Here is a 21727-nt window from a genome sequence, read left to right as displayed (position 1 = left end):
TCTTCGTGAAGCAGGCATTGGGTAGATGAAACATAAAATTCTATTTGCTTAAAATGAACAGAATTGAACTAAACAGCAGTTCCCTGAAGTGGCGTTGGCAAGGACCTTCATTTCATTAATCTACTTGAGGAAAAAAGCAGCAGATTATTAAAATGGCCACTAATGGTCCCAGGTTCTGCCTAATGTTTTTCCTAAGCCTCCCAAGGTGCCCTGGACCAAACAAATCATCTCCTGCGTGGGCAATGCACTCTCTGGGTGCCCCTTGGAGGGCTGGCTGCACTCCCACCACACTCACACAGCCATTAATTAATTCATTAATGCAGAATTGCAGTGCTTTCACTTGGAGTTCTGCAGGGAGATGACCACATCCTCTTATTTACATGTACATCAGAGCAAGTGCAGGATCAAGACTGAATAAAATTAAGCCCATTATGCTGCAAAGCACAAGCCAAGTATTAAAAAAAGATTAGTCCAAGCAAAGATTTTATTATCTTTGTACTTCCTTTAGGCACAAACCAAAAAGAGTAGGTGAGTGTGCTGGTCCCAAACTGCAGAACAGATTATTTGAGAGGTGGCATGAGGAAAAATAGAACAAATGTTATTACCTACAGAGAATTTTTCTCATTCTAGATATGAAATGTCACCAAAAGAACAGCCTGTGTAATGTTCATTAACCTGAATCTTAATGATGGACTGAAATTATATTCTGCGTGTCAGAGAAACACAAACTGACCACCTAAATCAATGGAAAACTCAGTCCAGTGAAGATTTTCTTTGTGTTCATTTTGAAGGTCACAGGAAGTGTGCTGCCTTTTGGAAAAGACAAATTTAAGCTCTGTATGTTTGCTTGCTTTTTTGTTAAGGACTGAAACATTTCAGTCAAAATCTTTCATTCAGACCTGTGCACAGTTCTGCAGATTTGGATGTACATGTGTGCTCCTAGACTGTTGTAGCAGGATTTTTTTGGGAGAGTCCTGCACTTTGTGCTGGAGTTATTTTCATAGCAACCAGAGGGTACAGCATGTTCCCAAGTGCAATTTTTAGCAAAGCTTTCAAGCCAAACAGAATGTCCTTTGGCTGGCTGGAGCCAAACACAATAATGTGCATTTGTGAGGCAAAATCCTTCTTGAATGAGACAGAACCGGGAGCAGCTCGAGATTATTCACACTGAGTGTAAACAGTAGCAAAGGACAGACCTGCTGCCTTTCTGCTTCCATCTCCACTTTAGCTTTCCCCACACGTTTCCCTTGGGTTTGCACCTTTACTGACAAATTAAGGAATTGCACAAGAATCTGCAAAGCAGCCCAGAAGTTCCAGGAGGTGTCCACTAAAACCTGTGAGCAGGGACAACAGGCCCAGGGATGGCCTCACAGACCTTGGGGGCAAGAGAAATGCTCTGGGCCTGATACAAATCCTTCTAGAAGCCAAAGGAATTATTCAAAGGATGAAAAAAGCTCCAGAATTAAAAAGGGGGTTATGCTTGTACTGATAATGCACTTCACATCTGCTTAACTTGATTTAAAATAGTCCTTGCACTGATCCAGCAATGTTTAACCTCCTCAGGGATAAAAAATTATTTGGTTAACAAATAGAATGATTTTGCCTTTGTGCTTCCACAAATAATTGAAGAAATGCCGAGCATTGACCAAGAAATTTCACCTTAAACAGATGTTTCTAGTCAGACACTGATTGTCAATAAAATCAGTTCCAGTGATGGTGCTGCTGCTGTCAGCACCTTGCTCTGGCTGGGTTTCTACCACATGTAAAAACCTCCCAGAGTTGCAGTCCTCATTCCTGTGTTACCAGCCACAATCATTTCACAGCTGGGCATCCTCAATATGATGGGAAATATTTCCAAAGGGAAACTCATCCAACTTTGCTGCAACACCACAAATTTTGTCCCTCAGCAGAGGCTCAGTGGTGACAAGAAGGGCCCTCCAAAGCCTCTGAATGTCTGCCAGGGCACAGGAGAAGTTTGACCTCATGCGTTTGTTAAGGTACCTGGGTTTCTGGTTGCAAGGATCAATTCCATGATTCCAATGTAAGTTTAGCCTGGAGCAGAGCTGATGACTTATTCATTGCTTTGCTCAGGTGTGCCTGGGCTGAAATGTACCTGCTGAAACAGGTATGGGCATCTGGGTGATGTGCACTATGAGGGGAGCATCAGCTTTCTCACAGTGCATCCCAATACAGGGAGGCACTTTGTGACAGCACCTGTCTGCAGCATCTAAAATATACATTATTTTAGGGACTGACAGCAATAAAAACCACATTTTATTATTTTCTCATTAAAACAAAAACCTTACAGTGTACTGCATATATCCTATTTACTCTCTAGAGGGGAAAAAAGCATTTTTTTCCTTTTGCCCAAAAAATTATAATTTGAGAAAAAAAGATGTTTGCTTTGAGATATGCTTCTTGCAAAGGACCTGGATATGTTGCATTTGCACCAGGATTGCAATGAAGGATTAATGGAGTGCCAGAAAGAGAGATCTAAGTCCAACTCTGTGTCATTTAATTGGTTCGTCATCTGCATCTGGAATTAAAAATAACTGCTTGAAAGCAACAAAATAATTTTATCAGTCAAAAAGATTGGGGTTACTTCCATGGGTCAGCACTGCTCTCTTGAAAATAACCTCATTCCACAATGCATTAAAAAATATGTATTCATTGGTGAGGTATTCTGAGAGGAAAAAATTCACATAACCTGCTCCTTTCGCAACCCATGGTGTTTTCAGTTTGATCATCACAGGCTCAGGGATGACAACACTGAGGGAGGCAAAAAAGCTCCTAAAAGTGAGTTCCTTTGGGAAAAAAGAGGGATTAATCCAGGAGCTCTTTAACGTCAGCAGCTCTTTAACCCTCAGCAGCCTGATTCTTGGAATGCTCAGGAGAATTTCCAAAGGTTTTGATGCTACAACAATTTATTGTCTTTTCTTTTTATATCTTTTACGTATTCTCAGTGCCCTTAGCATGCATACTTGTAATTCCTCAAGTCTGATAACTTATCAAAGTCCTGGTATTCTATTAGGGCAGAAAGGCAAACATCCTAAAGGCCTCACAGATAGAGGCCAGAAAGCCCTAAGCCCCCTTGAAAAACCAAGGTCTCCTCTCAAATACATCCTGTAGACTAAGATTAAGCTCATTCAGGGAAAAATACTTCAAGATAAAAAGATACTACACTATTTATTCAAACATCTCATATCTTTGTTAGATATGCTAATTTGCAAGGTCTGTAAAATTGCACACACGATCTATCGTGTGTACGCATTTCAGGGTCCTCCACCATGATGAGGTGTTACACCACAAAAATCCTTATTAAATACCAAGGTAAAACCCCTTTAACCCTTAACCATGCCTAGTTCTTCATTTTAGGACCAAGGAATAGGCATCCTCTTCATACCTGTAATTCCTCAAGTCTGATAACTTATCAAAGTCCTGGTATTCTATTAAGCCAGAAAGCCAAACATCCTGAAGGCCTCACAGTTAGAGCCCAGAAAGCCCTAAGCCCCCTTGAAAAACCAAGGTCTCCTCTCAAATACATCCTGTAAACTAAGATTAAGCTCATTCAGGGGAAAATACTTCAGGATAAAAAGATACCACACTATTCATTCAAGCATCTCATTGGGGCATCTTTGTAGATATTCTACAAAATTTGCAAGGTCTATAAAATTGCATATGCAATCTATCATGTATCCGCATTTCAGCGTGCTCCACCTTGGCGACATGTTACACCACAAAAATCCTTATTAAATACCAAGGTGAAACCATTTTAACCCTTAACCATGCCTAGCTCTTCATTTTAGAACCAAGGAAAAGGCATTCTCATAATACCTGTAATTCCTCAACTTAGCATAGTCCTGGTATTCTATTAAGCCAGAAAGCCAAATATCCTAAAGGCCCCACAGTTAGAGGCCAGAAAGCCCTACGCTACCTTGAGAAACCAAGGTCTTCTCTCAAATATATCCTGTAAACTAAGATTAAGACCAGCCAGGAAGAAATACATCAAGATAAAAAGGTACCACACTATTCATTCAAGCATCTCATTGGGGCATCTTTGTTATATATACAAGGCGTATAAAATTGCACACGTGTGTATGCATTTCATCATGCTCCACCTTGGTGAAGTGTTACATCACAAAAATCCTTACTAAATACCAAGGTAAAACCCCTTTAACACTTAACCATGCCTAGCTCTTCATTTTAGGACCAAGGAAAAGGCATCAAGTGCTGTGTACCAAGCAGGAATCAAATGCAAGGCCCCATCCACTGGGAGCATGGATCGCAGAGGGATCACAGTGAGATCCCAGCAGGATTTCAGCAAGATTTCAGCAGGATCCCAGCAGGATTTGCTCACCTGGGTGATGCAGGCTCCAGTGAAGGCCACGATGACGGCCACGATGTTGACGGTGAGCTGGAACTGCAGGAACTTGGAGATGCTGTCGTAGACGTTGCGGCCCCACATGACGGCCTTGACGATGCTGCTGAAGTTGTCGTCCGTCAGGATGATGTCTGAGGCCTCCTTGGCCACATCCGTACCCGCGATGCCCTGGGGAGAGGGGTTGGGAATGAGATTCCCTGCTGGACAGCACAAATCTCCATAGTCAAAGCCCACAGCTTTTTATATTTCCTGGAATTTCGTTAATTCGGCCTGGTTTTGATGTGTTGAGTTAGGCCGCAAAAAGGGAATTGACAGAGAGCAGAGAATTCATGTGGTGATGGCTCTGAGTGTTTCATCAGCTTAAAGACTGCTGATTATCTGAGGTATTTTTGTCATTGATGATGGTTTTTTATTATCCATGAACAGAATTGGTAACAAAAATGAGAATTATGTGTCTTTATACATAGTCAGAGTACACATGGAGGACACCTTTCCAATTATGGTGGATTTTACCACAGCAAAAGAGAACTCCAGTATTGTGAAGAAAAAGTTCTTTTTTCTGTATGGGCACAGGATTCTGCATAAAGCCAATAATTAATTAGACAAAATCCTGAAGAAGTATCAAAACAATGCCAGTGAATCCAAGGGAATTAAAGGATTCTGAGTCAACGTAACTCATTCCCACCAATATATTCCTTCACTGACAAGTTATTACTTGCAGTGTATATAACTTATAGTGCTTATAACTAAGCAACTTCACATTCAATGAATGGAAAAGCCCTTACAGCAAATTCATAATGGCACAAACATCAAGATTATACCATTGCAAAGCCAACATCAGCTTTTTTAAGTGCTGGTCCATCGTTGGTTCCATCCCCAGTCACAGCTACCACCTGCCTCTGTTCCACCTGTGTGCTGTCAATAATACCTGCAAAAAATGTATGTATGGGTGTGTGTTTACAGACATTTATGGGCAATAATTAGCAAGATAAAACGTCCCTGTAAAAAAGCAGGGTCTGTATAATACAGACTGGATAACACCACACAGTTTTACAGAGATTAAAAAGGCAGATCTTTAAGGAAAATAATGATAAAAGCTGTAGCATCACCACCATCCACTACTAAACATCACCATTAGGATTTACATGGAAAGTTCTGATCCTGCATCATCAACACATCAACAAAACCTGCTCAGGCTTCAAAGGCAATGAGAGCAGCTCATTATGTCCTTCTGGCAGATTCCTGCTATTTAAAGTGTCACAGCCCAGCACTGATCAAACATCGATGGAAAGGATTTGCCGAAAACTTAAGTTCATGTTTAGGGCTCTCCTAAACTGGGACCCAGCTGTAATATCAGCTTTACTAAGAGACCTTCTTAACCTAGAGAGCGCAAAAGCCATTGATGAATTTTATGTAGCTGGAGAATTTTAGCAGCCATGTTCAATTTTGCCAAACAATGATTAAGGAGATACAACTAATTCTTTAAATTGTGGAACCAAGCATTTTAATAAATAGATAGAGTAAAATAATTTTTACTTTCATTTTGAGATCATTTGAGAGAAATAAAAACCACTTTTCACTTGGTGAATCAAGTTTTTCACACAACAAGGCTGCAGGGAATTATTTTCCACTTATACAGATAATGAAATTCAGGAAAATAATGAAGAATTTTTCAGAGGTTACAGAAGCAGCCCAGGTTTTTATAGGAAGAAGATCATTCACAATTCTTATTTCTATTTCCATGTCAGGGTCCATTTGAGCACAAGTCCAGAACACAAGATTGTTGTGTAGGATACAAGAACACCTTTCCATATTGATAACTCAGGGGAGGAAAATGACAGAATTCCTTTTGCTAACACATTTTGCACAAAGTCATTACCTTCAAAAACAATTATCCAAACCTACCCAGGGTGAAAAGCTTTCACTCTGCTCTGAAAAAAAATTCCCTTCCATATCAGATAACCAAGGAGAAATAGGAAATTGCAGATTACAGAGCAATAGCTGCCTCTTGGCAAGGTTCACGCTTATCAGGCACCAGAAGATTGCAGTGCCCTGTGCAAGCAGTTAGTGCCCTGTATTTTTCAGAGTTATGAAAATGAGAAAAAAAAGCCCTATTCACTTTCCACTGGTGGTATGATTTCAGAAAAATGGCAATTACTCTGATAAGATCTCACAATTAGAGCCTTCAGTTTGTTGGGGTGATTTGCCTTTGGTATTACTAAATAAACAGGAACATCATCTGCCACTACTGTTAAAAGCATTTACTTTGTCTTGTTATTAACACATCCTTTGATGTTAAATTAATAGTTTAAGCTTCTGAAAAAAACAAAAAGTCATTAAAATCTCTGGCTCATTAAGGTATTAACTGCTCCAAAGAGGTCGATAGTATCTGCTCACAACTGGGCTCCAAGTGGGAGCACAACCCAAATCAAGTTGAAGAGGCTCAAACAAATGATCTCCTAATAGAGATAAATGGATATAAATAGTGACTGTGCTGATGACTGTGCCACCAACTGCCCTCCATCAGCCAACTCCTGGGTGCTGCCAACTCATTCACAAGGTTTAGGAGACATTTTTATCCCAAAATCCAAACTGTGCAGCCAGGATGAGCCCAGAGCACAGAGCTGAATGCAGCCATGGAAAACCAGACGTGAAAAGGTCTCAGGTGCCATCAGCACCTGAGCCCCAGACCTTCCCCACAGTGCCCACAGGAAAGATGTGGAATTCTGGGGATGGATTTCAGTGCTACCCATGGAGGAGAGAAGGACTTTGCAAATCACCCGTCTGTACGTCGGACAAATTTCTAAAATGGAGCAGCCACGATTATTTGGGATTCAGAGGATTTATCACAGTTCTGCCAACACTCCCTGACTTCTGCCTGCTCTTTTTAATCTCTTCCTCCTCCCATTGCTGAATGTTTGCCTTCTTCCCAGCATGTGCCTCCCTCCAAACACATTAAGGTTTGTTTTTAATATTCTGTCAATGGCTGTGATAAGGTTTCACCTGAAGAATTCTCTTCAGTACTGAGAAATGTGCACAGATTAAATTCACAGTGTGAGGAGACCAAAGGGAAGAAGGATGCCCAGGAAGGGCTCTCCCTCTGAGCTGTGGGGATTAATCTCTGATGTGATCAGGGAAAAATGTGACTGAGGGCATGAGCTGACAGGCTGCCAGTAAAGAGAACATTCCCTGGCTTTTGCACTCACTCCAAGTGGCTGAAAAGAAGCTCCAGTAATAATCAATCATGTCTAACAACCAGAAATTTTTTCCAACTATACAGCTTTACTCCAAATGAATGCTTACATACAGGATTTTAATAAAAGCAGGTTTTCACAGGGAATTCTTCTACTCTCAGCAAAGCTTCCTGCCAAAACAGCCTTTGCTCTTTCACTGGCCTCTTCCCTCTGTTGAGCTTGTTTAGCCATGACTTTCTCCTGTCACAAAGAATTTCATTCAACAGCCCCAGGAGCACACCTCGAGCAGAAGATGACAGTGGGCTCCACACAGGGATCCCGCTGATGTGGCAGGAATTTGGGCAGGAAATTTGGGTAGGAATTTGTCCTGTGGCTTGCATAAGACACAAGTTTCTCAGAGCAAGCAGCTTGTGTCAGATGAGGGCAAAGATCAGATTTAAAACAATCATGCAGAGTCATCAAGAAGGGTTCTAAATGCCTAAGCCTGCCGTAAAAAGCACAAAATACGAGATACAAAACTGAAATTTATCCTACATCTTCCACCTTCCTACCATCTAACACTAAGCAAGCATTAAATCAAATCCACTCAGGATAATAACTCAGGGAATATCAAAGAACAATGTCTCTTCTGCACCCATGGCTCAGCTCAGACCCATCACAGACAGGTTCTCCCTTTGTCACAGGACAAGTGCTGCTCTATTTAAACAATCCTTGCTTGTCACCCTTGGAGTTGCATCAGTTAGAAAATCCTGGGAGAAAAAAACATTCCTGGTTTAGAGACTTCTTTCTGTCTCAACTGCTTAAAACAGGCAGGAAAATTCAGCTGCAGCTGAGGATTTCAGAGCTGAAGCCCAGTTCAGGGTTAGAGAGGCAGGAAAGCTGATCCTCCCTCAGGATCACACAGATTTGTGTTTCTTTGACAAGCTAAACAGAGTCACAGCCGTGTATTTTCATAAACACGTCCTCTTCAGGTTAGTTTTTAATATTTTCAAACGTCTGGAAGCTCCCTGTTAACGTAACAAGAATTTGCAAAATCTGTCTGAAGGAGAAAGCTGAAATTTATTTCAGTTACATGCTTGGATACCTGCCTGGATAGAAGTTTAAAGGTTTTTTATATAAAAATGTTCTATATGACATTACAGACAGCATTGGGAATTAAGTGAAAATTCTTCCCCAAAGTTCAGAATATCAATTAATAACATTTTCTGTATTTTGATTATTGTACCCATCTCACAACTTTCCACATTAATGAGGTTATGAACATACTACCATGCCATGAAATTATAGTTGAAATATTTGAGTAATTAAGGGTAATTACTAAAAATTTTTTTTTCTTAAAGTTCCCTTTCTGCTTGATAACAAATTAGCCCTGCATGAGAATAGCTGTTTTTAATATCACCAAAAAGAAAATTCCAGTCTAATTTAAATATTTTGGAAGGTACCCCTTGTTTAATTGGTTAACTGAGTATTTCTTTGATCTTTTCTTTTGATGATATTTCCCATCAGTGTTAAACAATTGTTTCCTGCAGTGTTTTTAAAAGATAAACTGACAATTTTAAATTATTTCAGCAATAGCACTGTAACCTTACATCAGTATAAATGATATGCAATTTTACTTGTTATATTTGGAAATAGAGTTAAAAATATGGAATTTTTAATTTGACAAATAATAATATGAAATATGAAATTTTTAAAATATGAAAGGTGTCTTAAAACCCATCCCAAATTGTATTTCAGTGGGACTGAGATTTTGGTTTCACTGAAGGGCTTTGTGAAGATAAACCATTCTGATTGGTGTTTTTCCAATCTACCTCTACTTCAAAGCCACAAATGTTTGACTGCAAGTGTCTGCCCAGGCTGAAATGCTGAACCATGCCTTTCTCTGGTCCCTGAGCAGTACTGAAAACAAAAGTGAAAAATAAAAATGATCCTTTGCTGGGTGGGATTGTGCTATGTTAAGGGGAAAAAAGATTCCCTCCAGCAGCTGTATGTCATTAAAAATTAAATATAAAAAAAGTTTATTTTCTGATGTGTGTTTTTAGCCTAGAGCAGATAGAATACATCAAAGGGGAGAAAATCCTCTCAATCCCTCAAGTGTCTGAGAAAAAACATAACATTTTAATAAGAGGCCCAAAACTAGTGAACATTTAAATAGTTTCTTGTAACTTTTAATGGCCCTTGGAGTATTACCAGCCAAAAAATTCCGTCATGATTTCCACAGACTCGTTCTTGAACTTTGTTAAGACACTTAATTGCTCTCTCGACCTTGTCACATCTTTGAAACATTAACTGTGGTACTTGCATGTGGCATTCAGTAGGAGCAAATATCTTTTGGGCTGTCCAAGTGCTTATGCTACAAACCATCAACAATTTGCTGTTCCTTTTCTCTCCAGCTCTCTATTGATTTCAATTTCCCTGGCAAAGGTTTCCTGCTCCTCTTGAGGGAAAATCCTGAATGATTCAGACGAGCACTCCTGAGGGACTTGGTTAATCCACTTAATGAAACACAAATTGTTGTGTTTCTGAAACAAATCAGCTGCTGGGATGAACAAGGGTTGTTTTCTGAGAACAGGATCCTGGAGCACAGGGTTTGAGATGCACTGCTCAGGAGAATTCAGCTGACCTTGGGCAGGTCTAACACTGACCCATGGAGATAAAAATGCCCTCCAAACCTTTCCAATCCTGAACAAACCCCTGCTGGAAAACTATTTTGGAGCATATCTCTCCAAGAAATGTGTATTATTTGTGTATTATTACACATAGGTAGTGCCATAATAATAAATTGTGTACATTATAAAATATACATATAAAAGGGGGGGGGGGATGGAGATGATACATTCTGTCTCCAGCTGCCCCATCCAGCACCATGATCCATTTCCACCTTGTCTCAAACCCAAAGAACCCAACTGATCCAATCTTCAAATTCACAATGGGACTTCTGCTCTAGGCATTTTTAAAAATTGCATGATGCTCAAATGCCTTTGCAATCAGTCATGTATGGAATTATAGAAGAAAACCTAAAGGATTTCCTACCTAAATTTGGATTAATATTGGAGCAGTCAACAGCTGAAAACAGGTATGTGATCAGCTGGATCTTAGCCTGAACTTTAGCTGCTCCAAGAATTGCTAAAAGGGGCTCTCCAGACTTTCCAGGGCCTTAGCAAAATATTCCAGCTCTTTCTTCATCAGGAAACAGCAACCTGCTGACAGGGTTTCTACCTGAGCATGGCCAAAAATGATGTTATTCCTGCCCAGAAACTGCCTGATTTCACCAGCCATGAAGTGTGAGCCTCCAAGTAAACTGAATAAGATGTCAAGTCCTCAAAAGAAAGAAGGGAACTGCAAACCACACCATCTTTAATGGCAGCATTCCATCTGCAGACAATGTGGGGAGAGAATGGAGTTTGTATGGTGCACTTCCTACAGGGCAGACTCTAAAAATACAGGAATCTAAAGGGAGCCAATGCAATTCACACAGATTAGCCTATAGGAAAAATGGAATTGGCTGAAAATCCCAATCTCCACTGGGCAGCTCCCAGTTCCACCATCCCAATAACTGCTGCTGTGACAGGAATAGGTTTTTTTCTCTTGGAATACCCTTTAGGATAATTCTGGGAGAAGAGATGCACTGGAGTGACTGGATTCACTCTCAATGAGATTGCTCTTTCTTCCCTCATAAAGCAGTGCAGGCAAAGACAAAAAAAAAATCTACATCTCCTCTTGTTTATATCTTGTTTCCCAGCAATATTTTCTTTCTGCCCTCCAAATGCACATTTTCCCTCCCAGCTCAAGTCTCATTCCAATTAAAAGTCACAAGGCAAATATGAGATTTCCTAAATGCACTTGCCAGGCATCTTGTTGCTATTTCTATTATTCCTGCCAAGGAGTTTCCTATTATTTTCCATGTCAAGGCTGAGGAAGAACACAAACACAAGAGCGCAAGGAAACTTCCTTGTGTGGTGCAGTTAAGGATGACAACTCAGGTGGGTTTGTAACAGTGAAATGAAAGCAGATGATGTGCTTTAACATCTTTATCATTGATTTCCAGCCCTCCACAAGCAGTTTGCACCCACCTTTCACCAAAGTGTGTTTGTCTGTGGGGGAAGAGCGAGCAAGCACCCGGAGCTTTGGCCAGATTTTGTCAATCCGCTCCTGCTCGATCTGCAGGGGGGAACAAAGAAAAGAACCCAAACAGTAAAATCTCCAGCCTGTGATGAGCAGAGTTTATGTTATTGTGTCAGAAAATTCCCCTCATTGCTCAAACCTGCAGCTTTTCTCCAAAGCACAGAAAAATTCCAGCAGCCATCCATGCTGCAAGTGAAGACAAGGCCAGTACTGACAGGGCTCAACTGCTGGCCAACACAGGTAAATTTTTCCACAATACCTAACCAGCCTTTCCTATCATCTTTATGGATAATTCCACCCAGAATCATTGCTCTAGATAAAGGATACTGGAGCTTCTCAAAGCTGATCAAACCTGTTCACAAGTTTGTTGTTCTACTCTGCAGGAGTACCCAAATCCTTCATTTAGCACCAATAATGGCAAGATTTTCTTGTGTAGCAACAGTAGCAAAGCCAAGCTTGTTGCATTTGCTAACATTCCCAGGATTCCACCCATCCATGCAGGGAGCATATGACTGTGTCCACTCATTTGTGATGGACTCAAGAGGCAGCATAAATTTTTATTTTTTGGAACTGTTTGTGAACTCCTGTCGCAGACATCTTTTCATGAAAAATTTTTTCTTTAAGATTTTTCCTCCTGAGAAGCTGGGAGGCCTCAGGAACAAAATGTAAACATTGATCATCTGCTGCTGTGGAATGCAACAAGTAGATCTGTGATTGGTCTCATGTGGTCGTTTGTAATTAATGGCCAATCACAGCCCAGCTAGCTTAGACACAAAGCCCGACCCACAAACCTTTGTTATCATTCTTTCCTTTCTATTCTTAGCTGGCCTTCTGATGAAATCCTTTTCTTCTATTCTTTTAGTATAGTTTTAATTTAATATATCATAAAATAATAAATCAGCCGTCTGAAACATGGAGTCAGATCTTCATCTCTTCCATCATCCAAGAACCCCTGTGAACACCGTCACAAGCTCCATCTTTGATGAGGAGTTAAAAACATTCCAAAGGATGGAATTTTTTTTATGCAAATCATTGTGTGAGTACATTAGAGAAAGTGGAATAAATTAAAGAAATGAGAGGATCTGGTTCTCAGTAATTTCATTTTAGAAGCAAAATTGCTGTTGAGTTCCTTCTCCTCCTTGCCATAAAGCTGCAAGGTTCCTTCTCCTCCTTGCCTTAAACTCCTTGCCTTAATGGGCTTCATTTTGATTTCCTGTTGAGCAGTGCAGTGGTTCTAAAAACTGCAGAATTAGGCCTGCACTAATCCTGGAAGAGTAAAGACTGGAATTTCACCACTGTTTTGAATTGTAAATATTTAGTGGGAGAAAAAAGCAGGAATGTTTCCAAGTGGTCTTTACGGGGCACATATCAGTGCAGGAGAATATTTTGGTGTTTTCACTGGGTTTTGTTTACCTCTCCCTTCTCATTTCGAATCCTCCTGTTGAACTCCTTGCCCTCGAGGCAGAGGAAGTCCTCTCCGGGGTGGATGATGCCACATTTGATGGCGATGGCACGTGCAGTGTTGATGTTGTCCCCGGTGACCATGCGCACGGTGATCCCGGCTCGCTGGCACTTCCGGATGGCTTCTGGCACCTGCAGAGACCCCTCAGGGCTTTAGCTTTTGTAGTTTTCAAATCCTGTACTCTAAACTCCACATAGAGTGCTAGTTAACTGTCTTCACATTTTGGTCAGATAAAATTATTGATTACGCACAGGTGCTGCCATACTAATAAATTGTGCACATTATAAGATATACAGCAATTCCTCTCTGGGCCTGGAACTCAAGGACACCTCACTGCCTCAGGCCACAACAAGTATAACCAAAAGTGAGTTGAGAGGAGCAAACTGGGGGTAAATGATTCCATTCCCTGCAGCTAGAATTGGAGCATTAACCCCTGATCTGTGAATGTCCAAACCGATCATTGTGTGACAAACTCGTGCCCGTGGCCCACCTTGGCTGCAGCCTCTGGAGGCTGTGGCTGCCCAAGCTGGGCCTGCTGAAGGCTTTCATAAATCCCCACTTTATTCTCTGAACCTTGCCTGGCTCTGCTCTAGGGGCAACTCCAAGGAATCACAGAAGCAAGGCAAGGGCAAAGAAAACTCCTGGATCAGAGATAAAACACAAGACAGGTGTTCCCATCCAGAAAAATTTCAGGCTAACGAATGCCTGAAGCAGGAAGAGGAATCAGATGTGTTTTATTGTAACTTGACTGTTCTGGAGTTGGGGTCACTCCACAAGCAAGGTAAATCTTGTATCAAGAAGTAAAAAATATCTTTTAGATCAGTTCCTTCAACTTTCTCCTGGCTTGAATAAAAATGAGTGCTCTGCAGCTTTTTTGACCTTTAGCAAGCTGAACATAACTACTCAACACATGTAAATATGAATGGATAACACAAACATTCTGTACAGAAAATGACTTTCCTTCTGATCCAACAAGATTTTAAAAGTTTTTGTGATGTAGCACTACTTAATTCATGCTCATCAACAGGTGGAATTCCTAAATACAGGAGTTTGAAATTAACATTTTACATATTTCAAAATCATTAAAGTGAAGCTTATTTTACAAATGCCTTTTCATGCATGAGATAAACTTCTTCTGCACAGGAAATGTATCGGGGAGAGAGAAATATTCAGAGTATAACATGGACTGTGAGATTAATGTAGGGGCTCCATTCTGATTTGGCATCATATACATCTTATTTAAAAAAATAAAATCAGGAATTAAGAGAAAAGATTGATTCCTAATAATTAAATAAAGGTGTTTTAATACAGTACTTCAGTAAATGAAGGCTATAGAAAGGTTCCATGTTTTTAGCTCAGTTTCAGATGAGGAAAAAAATTATGTTCCCTTAAACTACATCCTAATTAATTACAATTTCTAAGTAAATATCACTAACTAATTAATTCAGTCTCATCACATTTTTGCATTATTTTGCATTATTCTTATGAAAGCATTATTTCTTCTAGAGAAAAACAGCAACATTATTTAAAGTGGGAGAATAAGGAATGTGTTTAACATGTCCAGAACAGTCTGGATTTCATTCTTCAGCACAGCACCATTTCTCTAAATTTCATTTTTACCTTCCAGAGTCTAGAGCACCCCAGGATTCATCATGAAGGCTGAAGCCCTTCACAGAGCTACGGGGAAGTGAACTGCCCTACTCAGAAGATGGCAATGCACAATTATTATAAAATAATTTAAAATCACACAACTATTTAAGAAAAGGTATCAAAATGGAAATTTCTGTCTTTATTCAGTGCACAACCTCCAGCACAGATATAAATGTGTTGTGAAACTCAATACCAATTTGAGTGGATTCATCTCATCCATTAGTGCAGAAAATGCTGGAAAAAGGAAATATCATCTCAAACATTAGACTGCTAATCTTATGCATTTCTAGATATTTTTATTTCCTCTGTAGCCACAAGTAGGGGATACCGCTGTGTGTTTTATTATATGTTATAATATATATTATATTTTTATATCTATTACAAATGCTTTACACATACATCACTGAGTGTGTATGTGGAAATCATTTATGACAAACCTGGCTCTGAGGCAGTGTGGCAAATCTTGGGCTTTAAGGGACTTCCTGGGGCTAGGAAGGCACTGAAAACCCTAAACTCCTCCACCACACCACAGATAATGGTTCTCCCAACCTGGCAATAATTTCACACCAGGTTTGGGAATATTTATTAAAGGCATTTTGTGGAGTTCCTGTTTTCCAAAATGCCTCCCTAAACCAACACTTCAGTGATGACCAGAGCAGCATTTTCCCAGGATTCCCAGGAAAATCCCTCCACCCTGAGTGTGTCCACAGGACGTGCTGTTTGCAGGACTCTGTCAACACAGATCACAAAATCAAGGGCAGAATTCAGGGACAGGGCTTTATCTTCCCATTTCCTCACCTCTAACTGGGAATATTTTCCCCACAAATTGTACACCCTGGAAAAATCATTTCCACCTGAAGCCTTTTAGTGATGTGAAATAGGTTTCTGTAAGGGAATGAATGATCAGGTCCAGTCTGTTCCTGAAGCAAATGACCCCTGATCTCCCCTGTTTCCACATTCATAATCCTGCTTAAATCCCATTTGTCAATTGGAAATGCTTTTGGTACCCACTTGGAGCTGTGGTGACCCTCATGCATAGGACAGGACAGATTTAGATGGAAATCTGGAGAACCAGCCCAATGGAAGGAGAAAAAGAAATTACAGTGCAAGCAGCAAAAAAAGGATATTCCCATGAAGGGTCAGTCCCATTGAGCAAGGTCAGGGGAGGACAGCCCCACTTGCAAACGCATCTCAAACTCACATCTAACTGGAGAAATCATCCTGTTTTCCTCTCCTGTCATTTTCTGGACAGCTGGTGGGTGGTATCTGATTTAATAGTGTGTACAGTAATTACAGTTAAAATATTGTTCATATTTTTTTATTGCTGTAAGGGAGAAAGAGTGTTGGCAGACTGAGTGGGCAGAGGAAGCAGATATTTTCCATCAGTTTTGCAGAGCTTAAGTACACATTTCACAATTTTTTTAGGGTTTGTTTTCCCTCTGCAAAGCAAAATTTCCAATGCAAGCACGCATGCACCAAGTATCCAACGCAGGAATATCTTTCCCAATCAGGTGACAAATAAATAGGAGATATTTGGAAGAGATTTACATTCATCTCCCAGAAATAACAGACTGGAGGCGTTTTCTGGCAGATCAGTGTGAGCCAGTTCAGGCTCATTAAAATCAAGCCAGAAAGAGTGTCAGGATCAACAGAGAATCTCTGCAGGAGAAGGGCATCACTCTGTTTGTTCTCTTCCTGTGTATTTATCAAAGAAAAATAAAAAACACACCCACAAAATATAAATATCAAGCAAGTAGTTCAGTGCTTGCTAAATCCAGCAGCTGCTGGTGTCTGAATTTACCTGGGAATATGGAAAAGCCACGGGTGTCCATGGTGGGCATTCCAGAGAAAACTCAACAATTGCTGGACATCAGTGATAAATAACTCATTCAAATTGGGTTTTTTAGTGTATGGGGAGATGTGAGTGCCAGAAAGTTCCCTGAGTATCCCAAGAATATCCCTGGAAGCAGGAGAGAGGAAGGATTTCTCCAAAACACCTGGTGGGATCATTCCCGGATGCCGTGTCCCACAGGATCCACAGCACAGCCCAACATCACCTCAGGGAAAAGGAGAATCCTGATTCTTCCCAAGAAAACACAGGAGTGTAACTGAAGGGAAGGTAAAGGCTGCCAGGATTGGGACAATTTTATTAGAATAACCTGAATTATCACCTCCATCCAAATAAATCCTGACACCGGTGAATATTGAGAATACTGATAAAACAGCAGTTTTAACAAGAATTCTTATTTTTTTGTTCTTTTTTTCACCCTACAGAAAGCACTTTGAAAATGCATAAGCTCCAGTGGGGAGTCAATTTAATGAGCAGATTTCATTCTGGCAAAATATTCCCTGTAACTGCTCAACATCTTGCTATTTGCATCAGCAATGGGGATTTCACACATGCACATTACAATATTCCAACCAAGTCAGATATTCCAAACTTACAGAGTTTTCTGAACTTTATGTTTTTCTCCTGACTCAGGGTTTATTGGTTCATTTATTTCCCCTAAAGTACTGCTTCTTATAATGTGCAGAGTAGTAATAATTTAAATATTGGTTTAAATATTTTCATGATGTTATTGCCACTCTGAAGCAGTCAAAAGAAACAAGGTGGAAAAAAAACAAAAACCCAAGTCCCAAATGTCCAAAATTTGCTAAAATCCTGAAATTGCAAATATTTTATTGTGTGACTTGCACTAAAATAGAAATGTTCCTGCATGTTCTGGTGCTAACCTACAAGAAATTCAATACAATATTCAAGTGTTTATTTAGAAATAAGATGTTTTCCTGCCTTCATCTCTTTGATTCTTTACATAGAAGTAAGATTTGCCTTCTATTTTTAGCAGAATTATTCACTTTTACCTCCAGCTCCCAAAAAATTATTCCCTGCAAGATAAGAGCAGCTCTCTTACAAAACACCCTCCTAACAACCACATGAAAGGAGAGTTTGCAGCTATTTTCCATAATAACTGCAAATCCCACTGCTCCCCAATCCCTCAGTCTGTCACACCACACAGAACCTGACTTAAAGCTGTTTTCTGACGTGGATCATGATTTAATTTAGGAGGGGGAGAGGATTGATTCACAGTTCCAGTGGCCACTGACAAAATATTTCTGAAAATATCTATATTTTCTGCAAAATATTTTCTGAAAAATATCCGTCTATGTGAACTGGAGCATTAAAGGAGCACTGCAGACAGAACTTCTAAAGGACATTTTCCAACATTTTGAAAGCCTTGCAATGTCAGCCGTGGGGACAGATGGATTAGCAGCAGGAGACCATCTGATGACAGATAAAGTGGATGCTGTTTATCTGCTCTTTGTGGCGATAAGGAGTTTATCATCCAGTAGTCACCTACACAAGATTTACTTTTTATTTTAACCTTCATATTGAGGAGAAAAACCCAATAAAATCCATTCTGAGGCAAGGCACAGTCGTGCTGTTGGTACCTGGGGTTGTGTTGTGCTAGTGCCAAAGTTCTATCACCATTTTAAAACCCTAACATGGAATTAATAATTCTCCATTATTATCAAGCAGCAAAGAAATAAGAATTCTCTAACTCAATCCTTTGTATTTCTGTAGGAATGTAATTTACTAGTGTAGAAGCAAGGGTGTGCTTCCCATGTGCACACCTACTACTGATTTACTCAGGTGAGCTGAGTAAATTTTATATATATTTGTACAAGCCATGGAAATGTGATATCCATGACAACTGCAGCCTTTCCTTCTTCAAATACAACATTAAAAACAAGTAGGTAAAATCTTAAGTAAAGTGACAACTGTTACAATAAATGGCAAAAACTCCAGTTTCTCTGGAAACTGTCATTATAATCATGACAATTTTAATCACTGCACTTGTCTTCTCTTCTTTCAGAGTTGTAGATCACTACACTGCTTAAAGGAAAATTCTTTAACATGTGGGAGCATTACAAAACCTCTGCTGATCATTTCAGTCTGGCACTGCAAAAAGCCCTATATTCCTTTATTTAAATATATTTGAATTTTATCACCTTAATTATTTGCCTTTTTATCTACTAAAACCCATTTCTAAAGCTGATTTTCAGCTTCTTTGAAAGAACTAATTTAAAAAAGAGATAAAACCTGTAAGAAACCATTCAGGTTATGTCCAGTTTTACAAAAGATAAAAATTGGACGTACCTCTGGCCTTACTGGGTCTTCAATGCCAACGACACAGATGCAAGTCAGGTCGGATAAGATGTCATTCTCGTTGTCCCAGTCAGGCTCAGGGCTGCTGGGGAAGTCTCTGAAGGCCACACAGATGGTTCTCAGCCCATCACAGGCCATGGGCTCAATCACCTTCTTCACCATCTCATCCCTGTCGCGGGGTCTGAAGATGCGCGGTTCCCCGGCCGCGTTGAGGATCCTGGAACACCTGTTTTGGGCAGGGAAAAGAGAATAAAAACTGAGTGTGATGCCTTGGGATTTTAGTTTGTATGTTTTTCATCTATTTGTACTCCTGCAGTTCTTTAGTGTGTAATGCCAAACCCCACACCCAGTGTCAGCTGCAGCTTTCCCATTTTGGGCACACACAACAATTCCTCTCCAGGCCTGGCAATCAAGGACACCTCACTGCCTCAGGGCCCAGAGATGGGAACAAAAGGGACTTGGGGGGAGCAAACTTGGGCTCAATGACTGCATTATCTGGAGCTGGAATTGGCAGATTAACCCCCAATGTGCAAATGGACCAAAGTTATAAAAGTATAAAAACCTGTGAGCCATTGTCCATTTTGGGTGTAGCCCCCGGGGGGCTTCATCGGCCCTAAATGTACCTGAAGGCCCTTCAATAAATACTCTTTTATTTATCTTTTAAGGGAATAAATATGCTTTTATTCCCTTAATTCTGTCTGGTGTCTGTTTTTAGGTAGCTCCAAAAAGGCATCAAGTGTGCATGACTTTGTGCATGACTGCCAAGGTATTTCCTGTATAAGCTCATTTCAGTCAATACTTTCCTCTTCTGATGTCAGGTTTTAAGTTTCTAATGTAAATTTCTAGAAGATTCAGTACTGAAATATCAGAGAGAATTTGTAACTTATTGCACAGACACCAAGAGACCTTCATGCATTATTTTCTCAATAATCAATGAGCTGGCAGCTTAGTGTGAAATTGAAAAGTGCTTATTTTCCAAATGGATTCAACGTAAAGAATCCATTTACAAATTACCAAAAGCAGACCCAATTCTTTGGTAAGAAAAACATGCCAATTTCCCAGAAACACTTTAAAAAATTAAAAAAACAATAGTAGTCCCTCATGCTGCTAAGGTGTGTCACATTTCTGGTGCAGGCAGCAAACTCCAAACACCAGAAATTCCACATTTTAGTGTCAGGATGTTTTGAATTTTGGAAAAAAGGAGGCCAGGGAGGCAGTGCACTCACTTCTTGAGAACAATCTCGGAGGCTCCCTTGCTGTACATGCGGAAGCTGCCGTCGGGCATTTTGATGACCGTGCTCATGGACTTCCTCACGGAGTTGAAGGTGTAAACCTTGTAGAGCTTCTCCTCAGGGATGAGGCTGCGCACGGGCTCGTAATCCTGCTTCAGATCCAGCACAAAGCCCAGGAGCCCACACTCCGTCTTGTTGCCCACCTGGCGAGGCAGCCCGCCCTCCTTTTCTGGTGGCTGGAGAGAGGAGAATAGAAATTGGAGATTAATTTCTCTCATTTCTCTCACAATTCTTAAGTTTAATATCTGAGCTGTGCAGCTACAAGTCTTCCAGTTCTTAAAATCAAGGTAAAAATTCCACGGAGCTCCAACAGACCTGAAGCATCTTCTCACAAGGAGAAACCTTTCTCTAGACAATATTTGCCACATTTGGTCTCTTGCATTTCTTTTTTCTTAAATTAGCCATTGGCAGCTTGTGATGGTTGGGCAATCCATTAAAAAGGAAGCAACTTTCCTTAGGCTGAAAACCAAGCAATTCTCACTTGTCACTAACAGAGGATTTCCTTTTCTCTCTTGCTTAGAATTTGCTGATTTTCACAGCTTTAAAAGGGAGTTAAAGAAAACTCTGTCTTTTTCTTTTTTTCCTGCCAGGCATTTTTATATAAAAATAAATCTCCTTCCAACCATAACAACAAATCTCAGTGAAAAAAAATCTATGAAATAATAATCCTGTATCTAAATGTACTTGTTTCTAGAATTACTTTAGTCTGCTGCTTCAGACAAATAAATTCTATGTATGTTACAGAAAATGGAGTGGGCTGAACACTGTGCAACTTCCACCAATTCTTAGTCCTTCTGAAGGAGAGAAGGAAGGACAAGGAGAACTTTAAATCCCCTTTCAAAACAGAAATAAACAATTAATTTACAAACATTCTTGGGAGTGTTATACACCCCAAACAAAATATTCCTGTGCCAGGACGCCAGACTTCAAGTGGCCAATGTGTGAACTATAAGCTAATGATAACTTGCAGTTTCTTATGCTCAATAGAATTTAAAAGTGTTCCTTAAGCCATGGCTAAACTGCCCTTATGGGAATAAAAACAGGAAATCATCTCACAGCTTTAATTTGTACTGAAAACAGATTTTGATTTGGCTCAAGCCAAGACTCTAAGTCATCATTTTCAATGTGAGTTAAACATTTACCTCACATTTTGCAGAATTAGGACTGCAGGACTGTATTCAGAATCCGTGTTTAATTTCACTTTAAAATCCAGTTTACTTCAGCAATGGGATCCCTAATAGATAGAACTTCCTACATTGTCCATCACTGGGATGAGGGCACACAAAGGAAATTAAAGCTGCAAATCAGCCACCCTACTGGATGTGAATTCATGCAACAAGTGTGGCCACCAAAAGGGAGCCTTTTAAATGAGGATTAATAATTAATTATCCCAGAAAACCACCAATTGCAGCTAGTTTAAAAAAATGGAAGTCAGATAGATCACAGACTGGCCTA

General features: G+C 40.1%; 1 protein-coding gene across 4 annotated transcripts in view; it reads right to left on the bottom strand.

Annotated features, from left to right (window-relative positions):
• Nucleotides 1-21727, bottom strand: part of ATP2B2 (ATPase plasma membrane Ca2+ transporting 2) — a 403583-nt gene that overhangs the window by 31801 nt on the left and 350055 nt on the right. For all 4 annotated transcript variants that reach the window (XM_054281065.1, XM_054281062.1, XM_054281063.1 and 1 more), the window contains 6 exons: nt 20207-20448; nt 18972-19206; nt 13114-13293; nt 11649-11736; nt 5203-5309; nt 4358-4549 (listed from right to left, as the gene is read on the bottom strand). In XM_054281065.1, coding sequence (XP_054137040.1) covers nt 4358-4549; nt 5203-5309; nt 11649-11736; nt 13114-13293; nt 18972-19206; nt 20207-20448 — 1044 coding nt within the window. The remainder of the gene's footprint in view (nt 1-4357; nt 4550-5202; nt 5310-11648; nt 11737-13113; nt 13294-18971; nt 19207-20206; nt 20449-21727) is intronic.

This window comes from Melozone crissalis, unplaced genomic scaffold, assembly GCF_028551555.1.
Source record: "Melozone crissalis strain CALT ecotype California unplaced genomic scaffold, PUWL_Pcris_2 ptg000029l_1, whole genome shotgun sequence".
NCBI classification, from domain to species: Eukaryota; Metazoa; Chordata; class Aves; order Passeriformes; family Passerellidae; genus Melozone; species Melozone crissalis.
This window is presented reverse-complemented; position numbering and strand designations above follow the sequence as displayed.